The sequence below is a fragment of the Lactuca virosa genome, chromosome 8 (genome assembly GCF_052849685.1).
Source record: "Lactuca virosa cultivar CGN04683 chromosome 8, Lactuca_virosa_CGN04683_v6, whole genome shotgun sequence".
Taxonomy (NCBI): domain Eukaryota; kingdom Viridiplantae; phylum Streptophyta; class Magnoliopsida; order Asterales; family Asteraceae; genus Lactuca; species Lactuca virosa.
The window spans coordinates 133,892,430-133,903,660 of NC_136433.1; the positions used below are offsets into that span (position 1 = coordinate 133,892,430).

Consider the following 11,231-nt stretch of genomic DNA (forward strand, 5'->3'; position numbering starts at 1 on the left):
AACAACACACCAGATAATTATCACAAAGACAATTATCTAACAGATAACTCCTACTAGTGGGTCGGCATTGTGGCCGTAGACCCACTCCTACTGGAAGGTAACTCACCTCGCACTGCTGAAGTCCCGAAGACTCAACCCCATACTGCTGACGTCCCGCAGACTCAACCCCAGCTACTGGATGACAGATTCCCGGTCTGTCAATATCAAAACATCACCCAATTAATAATTGGGTTCCACTACATAACCATAAGTACATGCTTTGGGTAATTACTACATTACCCCTAGCTTGGCTTATTCAAGCCCAAGGCCCAATTCATAAGCCCAAAGTCGACTAGGACTCAAAGCCCAACATATGGCCCAATTTTCCAAATTGGGCCCAAGCCTATACATGACCTTATTCTAAGGCCCAACATCATATATAATCATTAAGGCCCAGACTATGGCCCATCTATGGCCCAATTTTCCAAATTGGGCCCAAACCCCTTACATGGGCCTTACCCTAGGCCCCTTTATTCTAGTCCATTTGCTTGACTTTGGATGGCCCATTAATAACACAATCATCAAGGCCCAATAGAAGGCCCAACAATACACCCATGTGAAATTAGGGTTTCACATAAAATGACGATTAGGGTTAAGTGTTTCTCACTTAACCCATTAAGGACTTAATCCATTAAGTCCATCATTCTTCTAAATGAGTCATATGGTGTGATTGGACTTAATCACACAATTCCATTATTCCAATAGCCCACAAGTGGGTCTCAATAAGTCCAAGCCCATAATTCCAATATTAGGGTTTTCTAAACCCTAATTAGGGTTTCCAACCCATCTTAGCCCAATAGGCCCATTAGTTAAGTCCTTGGATCCATTAGGGTCCATTAAGCCCATTAGACACATGTTTGGGCTTTTATGCCCATTAAGCCTCATTGGGCCCATTAGGGTTTTAGTCCCTTGACCAAACATCCCCAAACTAGCAATCCCAACACAACTAAGCACACCGCCAGCCGACACGGCGGCCGGTGGCGGCAGCCACCACCCTAAGGTGGTGGTTTTGATTTTCCTTTCATTATTCCAATTTTACAATTTACAATGAACTCACGAAAAAAAAACACACACACTATACTAAATGAACACACACCCGTAACCACCCTTGTGGTGGTCGGTGGTGGTACACGGTGGCAGCCACCACCTCACAGTGGTGGTGGTGCCTTGAACCTAGAATTCCGGCCAAACACACACTAAGGAAATAAACACACACACAAAATTAACCCATACATCAGCATACACAACCGCTATGGCGGTCCTTGAGGTGGCAGCCATGGTGGTTCTTCCTTGGGTTTTTCCGGCAGCAACAACACATAGCGGCGGACATGGCGACAGAATAAATAGAATAAGAAGGGTAGTAACGATTAGAAACAACTCCAACAGCCGTGGTGGTCGCGAACGACAGCGGCAACGACGGAAGGCAAAAGAAGAACGTCAACAGCGGCAGCGACGCTCGTCGTGGGGGCAGGCTGCGACGTTTGGCGGCTGAAGTGGTGGCGACGTTCTGAGACCAAGGAAAACACGGCAGTGCAAGGTCTCTCCGGCAGCGACACATCGGCGGTAGTGCTCCGTTCACTTGGTGGCTCAACTAGTCGGAAGACTAGCGTAACAGCTAGTGGCGGTTCCTCCGACTCCCACAGTTTTGGCAGTCGCCGGTGGTGAGGGTGACATAAGGGTGGTGCGACGCCGAGGAGGGTGAAGGAGAGTGTAGATGAAGTTGGCGGCTGAACAAATGAGGCTAGGGTTAGGGTTTCATAACCCTTATATACCGGCTCCTCATACTATTTTTCCATAATGACCACAATGGTCCCTCCAACTCCAATTTAATTCGAAATAGATCCATATTTTACATTTCTAACCCCTCCTTCAGAAAACCCTTACAAATTAAGTCCCGAAATTTACTATGCAGCCCCTCCTCTACAAATTCTTTTCAACAGAAATCCATATATTACCATTCAGCCCCTAAGCCTCCAAACTCTCTTCAATTTAAGTCCCAGAAGTTAGCATTTAGTCCCTGCCTTCATTATTACTTACAAATTAAGTCCGGATTTTACACTTTTAACCCCTAATCTCTTAAAGTGTGACAATTAGCTCTACGAGACCATCATTTGGTATATAATTATTTATTTTAGGGCTTCTATTCGTTCATTAATTTATTTATTTATCTAATAAATAAACGGGTGTTACAATGTGTTAGGTGGGGCAGATAAAGTAAATAAAGGCAAGGGCAAAGCAGTAAATTCAAAAGCTACCACTTGTACTTGGCACTTATATGTATCTAGGTCTTCGAAAGATGGGGAATTGGTATGTGAAAACGTACAGTTTGAAGCACACTTGCCTTCAATCAAGGAAAATTCGAGCTTGCACAGCCACTTTTCTTGCAAAACATATTACTAGACAAGTTCAATCAAACCCCACAGTTCCAATTTGATCCTTATAAGAAGACTTTCAGCAGACATACTCAGTGGGGATTTCAAAGCATAAGATGTTTAGGGCTAAGGCAAGGGCTACAAAGAATGTTGTTGGGGACTACTCAAAGCAGTATGACTTGCTTAGAGATTATGCACTCGAATTACAGTCCACCAATCCAAACACCACAGTGAAGATAGATGTTGTAAGTGAGCCTAACCTGAACTTGGCCACTAGGCAGTTTAAGAGAATTTACATATGTTTAGAGCCACTGAAGTTGGGGTTTAAAGCTGGTATGAGGGACCTTCTTGGTCTAGATGGTGCCTTTATGAAAGGACATTGTCATGGGCAAAAAATTGACAGCTGTAAGCTTAGACTCCAACAATGGTATCTATCCACTTGCATATGCCATAGTAGAATCTGAAAATACTGCAAGTTGGAAATGGTTCTTGGAATGTCTAGGGGATGATTTGGAGATGGGGTCTAATTCTAACTTCACATTTATCAGTGATAGGCAAAAGGTAATTCTTTATTTATGCATAATGCCTTTACAATATTATAATTAACATGTATTGATTCAATCTTATATTTACTTTTTAGGGTGTGATACCTGCTATAGCACAATTATTTCCAAATGCAGAGCATAGGTATTGTTTAAGACACATCCATGAAAACATGAGGAAACAGTGGAGAGCTGGGGAGTTCAAGGATTTTATTTGGAGGTGTGCAACAGCAACCAAAGTTCAAGAGTTTCAATCTACAATGAGGGAGTTAGCTGAGTATGACAGGGCTGCACATGATTGGTTGAATCAAATACTACCAATGCATTGGGCAAGAAGCCATTTTACAGGTAAATAAAATTGATCTTATTACTTGATATGCAACTATTTTTTATTGGCCAATGATTTTAATTGTGGATTATGCAGGTAGGGCCATCTCAGATGTGCTTCTAAATAACATATGTGAAGTTCTGAATGGTAAGTTGGAGAAAGGAAGGGACAAGCCAATCATTACATGCTTGGAATTTATAAGGGAATATCTAATTAAGAGGATCTGCAATGTGGTTAAAGAGCAAAGGAAATGCCAAGGTCCTCTCACACCTACTGCAACCAAATTGTTAAAGAAGAATGAGCAACAGGCAGCTGAGTATATTGCAAGGTGGAATGGTGGTGGAAAGTATCAGGTAGCTGGACCATGGAATGATCAACATGTTGTGGACATTAACCAGATGACATGCATGTGTAGGAAGTGGGAGTTGACAGGAATCCCTTGCAGGCATGCCATAGCCACTTGGAGTGAGATGACAGACAATGGGGAAATGGTAGGGGAGCTGTACACTTGGGTACACAAAGTTTATTTACTGGATACTTGGAAGGTTGTGTATGACTTTAAAGTTGAACCTATAAAAGGTTGGGCAATGTGGCCTAAAAGTGATTGTCCCACTAGAATTATCCCACCTCCATACCACAAAATGCCTGGCAGGCCAAAGAAGAAAAGAAGACAGTCCATGGAGGAGAGAATGAGCCAAAAGGAAAAGTCCAGTCAAATTGAAAGTGTGATAACAAGTCAAAGTCAAACTCAAGGATCCAAAGAAGTGGAGAAGCTTAGTAGGAAATTTGGGAGTGTCACTTGTGGTAAATGCAAACAAAAAGGACACAACAAAAGGACATGTAAAGGTCAAGGTGCAGGTCAAGAAGAGGGTGGAGGAGCTAATGAGGGTCATGGTCAAGAGTAGTTTGTATGGTCAAGTGTAATTTTAAGTTGTTAAATCATCTTTTGGTCTAATTTGTTTAAGAAACTGGCATATGTTGGTTGTTTTAACAGTTATTAGTATGTTAAGTTATTTTGCAATTCCAAAACTCATGTGGTTGCTTCTTTTTTGTTACACTTGGATATTGTAATGACAATTGCTTTTGGTTATGTGCAATGGTATTGTAATTTGCATTGACTTATTTGGATTATATCTTATGATTCAATAGCACTTAGTAAGTTCCAAAATGGTATTGTACTTTTCTTAATACCATTTCCTGTATTGTATTACCATTATAGTCTCCATAATAACAACAATTAAATAAGATAATATTCCATACATTATAATTCGAGGTACAAGGTTCATGAAATGGCCATTATAGTATACAAAGGCCTATTCATCAAAACAATAAGATCCCAAAAAAACCTTAGCACCATAGGTAGAACTTAACCCTAATCCCTAATTCCACATCCAGAAAACAAGAAAAAAAATCCAACTGCAACACAAGTAGAACTTCAATTTACAAACTTCATCTTCTAATTCTTTCACTGTCATCTTCAGGTAAAACCTCAAATTCTGAATTTCATTTTCTAACTCTTTCACTGAAAGCTTCAAATTGTTCATGCTCTTCAGTAGACCAGGAATGATAGCCTTAGCACGATCACACATTGGAGGATCAAACCATCCAAGGAATCGACATTTTGAGTCCTTTCAAAGATGAAGCACACAAAATTAGGGCAACAATAAGGTGTTTGATTGCAAAAATTAGAACGCTACTTTACCGGTAGAGGGCATGCGTAGAACCGTCGGCCTGGATTGAGTGGAGTCCACGATGTGCGCAACACATAATTGTTGCCACAAAAGCATATGATCGTTACCATTTTCGCAGAGAGAGCCGTTGGGGAAGATGGGTTTAAGTCGAGGTTAAATAGAGAAATTAGATTGCAATTTTGGTCCCATAAATGAAAGGACAAAAATACCCTCGCGTGCATGGCACGTGGGGAAGAAAACGAAATGCCTCTAACGGCAGTTAGAGGCAGGGACCAAATCCACAGCTCAAACATCAAATAAGGACGTTTTTTGCTAGGAAACTTTTTTTTGGACCTTACCCACAGAAATCGGCAAACCACAGGGACTATTTTTGCAATTTTGTCTAAAATTTTAAAGTAAACATAAATGGAGGCTATAGGGACAATTTAGGTATATTGGTCTTTTGTTTTAATTTTATCGTATTTTTCCCGTTATTAAAGAACAATGAACATTGACCAAACTTTTAAACTGTACATTGGGTTGACATGACAAAAAAAGGGAAAAATGGTTAAAATGACAATTTTGAACAAAAAATAATTTGTTTTAAGTGGGTAAATTACGAAAAAAAAAAGTAAAAATGACCAAATTAGACAAAAAGGTCATTTTAAGTTTAAAAAAAAAATCATTTTGACTCCGAATTTCTTCAACTTAACGGTTTAGGAAGTATAATGCTAAAATGAGACTTATTTAAAAAATATCAGACTTTGTGCTTGTGGCCTCATTTTGTGATTACGGGTAATCTAAAGTAGAATAATGAATAATTTATTTTTATATAAATGTCTAAAAATATTGCATTCTATTTTAAAAAAAATGTTGCCTTTAGCTGTGATCTTATCCAATCCACCTGGTGTCATTTTTTTAACATGGGGTTCATGAGAATTTATTATACAACTAGGTTATAACCCGTGGAAACCACGGTTTATATGTTTAAAACTATTATATATACAAAAAAATATATTAAATATAAAAAAAAAACATGTGGCATATTTTAAATTTTTAATAAATATGAATTAATATGATATGTAAAATAAACATAATACTTTAATATATATTTTGAAAAACTTCTTTGTATACAATATTGAAAGTTTAATTGGTAAATTACCATCTAATCTAAAATCTATAATTTCAATTATTTTATGCTCTTTACTATAAAAAGCGTAATCATTAATCATAGAATTGCAAACATTTATTTTTATAAAAAGTTAAATGTTTTGTTCGTAACTGTATAATCGTTAATTAAATTACTGTAAAATGTTTTAATACGTGCAATGTTCTTTATATAGTTAGATTAATGATAAAATAATCTTGTTGTAAACTTTGAATATTATAATTTCATGAATAATATAAAATTCTTCCTTTTTGATGGATGTCAATCATTTTTATTAAAAAAAAAACAAATTACTATAATATCAGTTAATGGTATTTTTGTTATTTTGCATACTTTACATAAGAATTTACTAATATAATCTTATTACCTATATATTAAAATTGTTGCAGTTTTTGTGTCATCTTCTTTTCTTTCTTTCTTTTTCTAAAAATTGCATATTAAAATATAAATATCTAAAATAGTCTAAACATGTTTGGACCAGTATTCTGCAAATTACATATTAACCAAGTCTTTGTTCTTGAAACAAAGTCCAATACCTCAAATTTTTTTCTTTGAAACCATGTTGACTGTCTTTGTATTAATTATAAAAATCAAATTACATTGTATTTAAAACTATTTAACCCGAATAAATCCATGTCTATTTAAATAAATCATATCATAATTCCATTTAGTTATCATTCTGTCTTACTTTTCTTTATTTCTATTACATCAGTGCTCTTTGATAAAATAAAGGCTAAACATCATAGATTCACGTACAAAGAAATTTTTACATAAATGGGTAGTTTTTTTTTTTTACTATGGTGACTTAATGAGAAAAATGATAACGGTACAATGCCTTCATATGCAAGAAGTTTTAAAGTACAACATTGTGATAAAATAAAATGATAATAGCATGCTATTACAAACAATTAAGCCAACGTGTTTAATTTTTTGCCACAAGTAATTTGCTGTAAACAATTGTTGTTCCAAATATTAAAAAAGATGGGCACTATGAAATATGAAACTGGAACATGGTATCTTTCTTGTGCTGCAATAGCAAATGTTATAGGGGATTTCCCATTAACACTCATGTAATAGAAATAAAGGAAAGTACAATACTATTTTCTTATATATAGCATAAATGGAGAGATGTTGAAGCTAGCTTTCATACTATAATTTTATCAATTTTTAACATCAAACTTGTATAAAAAATGGCATCCAACCAATTAAACAACTGAGTACAAATTTATTATGTTGTATCATTCTCCAGTCTCTTTAGAAAATCTCTAACAGATACCTCACATGAACATTGAACATTTGGAACTATGATCAAGTCATACATACAAGCAATCCTTACTATACCAGATAAAGTAATCGACTCTTTAGTTGAGTGTTTATATTTTTGCTTTCTTTTACACATAGATGTTGGTTATGATCTAGTCCTACAGATAGATAAACAAACATATCAAGAAGCTTATTTTTTTGGAATTCTTTTTGTTTGGAAGTTAACACTAATCAATAGTCAGAGTACTACAGAGGATTTGAAATTTTAGAAAAATCAATAAACAATGAAATAAGCATAGAAGTATAAAACAAAGAAAACTGAAAAAACTAACCTCGAATATTTGATGCACCTACACCCTTTAACACATATCAGGTACCTATTATCCGGAAAGAAAAAAAAAATTGGCAAACATTTTGCTTGAATCAGAAATTAAAAAAATGAATAATCAAAAGTAAAAGCACATTCTGTAAATAAATATGGGAACAAACATAAAATGAATCAATAACGTGAAGTAGCAAAAATAAAACAAAATCACAAACCTGAAAGTGGTGAAGGAGAAATCACTTCAACCTATCATTACTACACAAAAAGTCGAAGACAAACCTGAATCATATAGATGGTTGAGAAAGAGAAATTTGTGTGCCATTGTGATAATCTAGCAAAATCGATCACAGTCTCCATCATATTTTAAGTGTAGGGGAGAAAGGGGCCAGGAAAAAACGAAATATAAGTGAAAATATAGGTGATGAGGAGCTTCATGCCACTGTGACGCCCGATCTCAAAGTCGCCGCAGATAAAGATCGAAGAGCAGAGAAAACGTAACCCAAAGTTTGAGTGAATTTGTTTGGAAATCCAATCACAATCCTTCAAATTGAAACCAAAAATAGACGAATGGAATTAATAACATATACATTAAAAACCTAACAAATTTAAAATCGTTTCCAACTAATAAGATAACAAAGAATTTGAAATTCAATTCTGGATATGATTTTGCTTTCAAATTTTGAAAGTGAATTCAAATTGTAACCAAAAATAGAGGTATTGTCTTAATAGAGGTGAGAATAAAACAGCCTTAAAAGGGTGCCACGTGGCAAATAAGGATGCTAGAAAAAAGACATATGGCAAACTTAGGTTTTGTTTATTAGAGGAGGTAGATATGTATTTTCTATTCATGCATTTTAATTAAATATTTAGCAACCAACTTTTATAACTTTTATTGCTTTTAATAATTGTTTTCATTTTTTTTAGTTTTTTACATGTATTCATAGAAACATAAAAACACCAAAGTACGTTGTTTCATTGTTGTTTTTTTTAAAGGGGCAACTTTTAATAAAGTACAAATTTTCCCCTTTTAAAAAATAAAATCAAGCAAGGTATTTTGTTGTTTGTATGTTTCTATGAGTAAAGGTAAAAAAACAAAAAAAAATAGAAATTTGTTGTTATAAAATTTTAAAATAACCAGAAATAGAGAATGCAGGGGCAATTTGGGTATATTGGTATATTATTTTATTTTATCATATTTTTCATGTTATTAAAGAACAAACATTAACCAAGATTTTAAACTATACATTGGGTTGACATGAAAAAAAGGATCAAAATGACAATTTTGAACAAAAAAAATATTTTTTATTTTAATTGTTTCATATCAATGTATTGCTATTTTCTATGTTTAAGTGGACAAATTACTAAACAAAACCAGCAAAAATGATCAAATTGGACAAAAAATGTATTTTTGAGTCAAAATAAGATCAAATTGGACAAAAAATGTATTTTTGAGTCAAAATAAGGTCACCTTGACTTCGAATTTATTTAACTTATCAGTTAGGAATGAGACTTATTTAAAAAACATAAGCTTTCTTGTGACCTCAATATTAAAATTTTAAGACAAAACTGCAAAAATGGTCCCCGTGATTAGCTGAAAATTGACATTTTGGTCCAAAAAGTTTTACACTAACACCACTTATCCAAACTTTTCATTTTGTTGTGATTTTGGTCCAAAACCTTTTGAATCTTTTTATAATGACTTAAACCTTTTTTTTTAAGTAAGTTTTAATAAATATGTTTGAATATTCTAAGATTTAGTCTTTGTTCTTAAAATAAAAATACTTTCCTGGTAAATATTTTTATTTGGTATCAGAGCTTATGAACAAAGCGTTTATAAGCATGGTAGCTTAAAAGCCCATTCAAGGTTTGCAGGAAAAGGATATTTGTACCTTTCTTCTAGTTTTGTTTAAAAATCTTTGGTTATTTAAAGTAATATCGTCTGTATTATCCTAAACGGTTGTTATTGGATTTCTTATTTATGTGGGTCCTGTTTTCAAACTTATTTATGTGGGTCCTGTTTTTTTAAACAAAGTTTGAAAACAGGACCCACATAAATAAGAAATCCAAAGTTTCAATTACGGTTAGACAAAGTTTGAAAACAGGACCCACATAAATAAGAAATCCAATAACAACCGTTTAGGATAATACAGACGATATTACTTTAAATAACCAAAGATTTTTAAACAAAACTAGAAGAAAGGTACAAATATCCTTTTCCTGCAAACCTTGAATGGGCTTTTAAGCTACCATGCTTATAAACGCTTTGTTCATAAGCTCTGATACCAAATAAAAATATTTACCAGGAAAGTATTTTTATTCTAAGAACAAAGACTAAATCTTAGAATATTCAAACATATTTATTAAAACTTACTTAAAAAAAAGGTTTAAGAACTTCCAGCTTATATTTCACACAATATGATTCTTACAAGGGAGATAGAGAGAGAAGTGTATATGCTTTTCGATACCTCTCTATCGGAAAATAAACACACTTATTTATACAAGATTTTAAGTGGACAACTCAATTATAGAGAAAACCCACGATAAGGTAGCTGGACCACCTATTATTCAAACTTATTCACAGCTGGCTTCAATAATTCTCAGGACTGCTGTGAGGTGGGGCAGGTTTCTAGAGAAAATTTGACAAACCAGGCAAAGTAGGATAATAATTTAAACAAACAGACAAACAGCTGTAAAGTGGTCCGAACACGTTGCTTTTTAGAGTCGACAGTATCTGGCTCCACGTATATTGGTTCTCTTCGAAAGAAGGCCTAGTGTATGGAGTAAATTCTTTGAAAAATGTTCACGTTTCCACACATAATTCCCCCTTCTGGGTACTTGATCGCGTGTACTTTGGCTTTTACATTAGTTTTTGAAAACAGGACCCACATAAATAAGAAATCCAATAACAACCGTTTAGGATAATACAGAAGTTATTATTTTCTATGACTGATCGTTTTGAACAAGATATAGCAGATTGGTATAAACATTCCCGAACTGCTAACCTTGAATATCTCAACCTTGAAGAAACTCAAAAGGTCAAGCTGCCAGTTTTAAGTAATAATATTTCCTGTATTCATGATAAACTACTTTTACACGCAAAAGTTTGCATCAAACGTTTTCATCAGATACTTGAAAATCAAAAGGAATTACAACTTCGTTTAGAAACCTGTGAGGAATTGATAAGAAAAACCCAGAGTGAAACCAGAAAAAGCCTACAGCAAATCTCGTTTGAAGTACATCAATATCAACCCCTCACTAAAAGTCAAGTTCTCGATCTAGTTCAAAGAATAGCCGAGCAACCAAAATTGGTTGAGAAAGAAGCACTCAAACTCACGGAAGACCTTAATCAGAAGATCCAGAAGGTTGAACGCCTTCTGCATGAAGTAAGAGCCTTCTTAACCTCATGAGCCTAGCTAGTGTCAGAGCTAGTTCGGACTATCAGGAAGCCGTCGGTGCAACATAAGACTTTGATTCACCTGCAGTTGGATTTGCAAAACCATCTGATTACAAAAGTGGTGTAGCAG

The 11,231-nt window shown here is 34.6% G+C and overlaps 1 protein-coding gene across 1 annotated transcript; it reads left to right on the top strand.

The window, feature by feature from the left end:
- The first annotated feature begins 2,527 nt into the window (after nucleotides 1-2,527).
- On the top strand, nucleotides 2,528-4,186 carry LOC145130864 (uncharacterized). Its single transcript, XM_079065620.1, has 4 exons — nucleotides 2,528-2,744; nucleotides 2,815-2,972; nucleotides 3,052-3,301; nucleotides 3,378-4,186. Exons 1-4 carry the CDS (start codon nucleotides 2,528-2,530, stop codon nucleotides 4,184-4,186), a joined length of 1,434 nt encoding a protein of 477 aa, XP_078921746.1.
- The last annotated feature ends 7,045 nt before the right edge of the window (nucleotides 4,187-11,231 follow it).

Coding starts and splice junctions, on each gene's coding strand:
- LOC145130864 (XM_079065620.1), top strand. CDS start 2,528: ATGTTTAGGGCTAAGGCAAGGGCTACAAAGAATGTTGTTGGGGACTAC. Junction 2,745..2,814: donor GAAGTTGGGGTTTAAAGCTG/GTATGAGGGACC, acceptor AAAAATTGACAG/CTGTAAGCTTAGACTCCAAC. Junction 2,973..3,051: donor TTATCAGTGATAGGCAAAAG/GTAATTCTTTAT, acceptor TTTACTTTTTAG/GGTGTGATACCTGCTATAGC.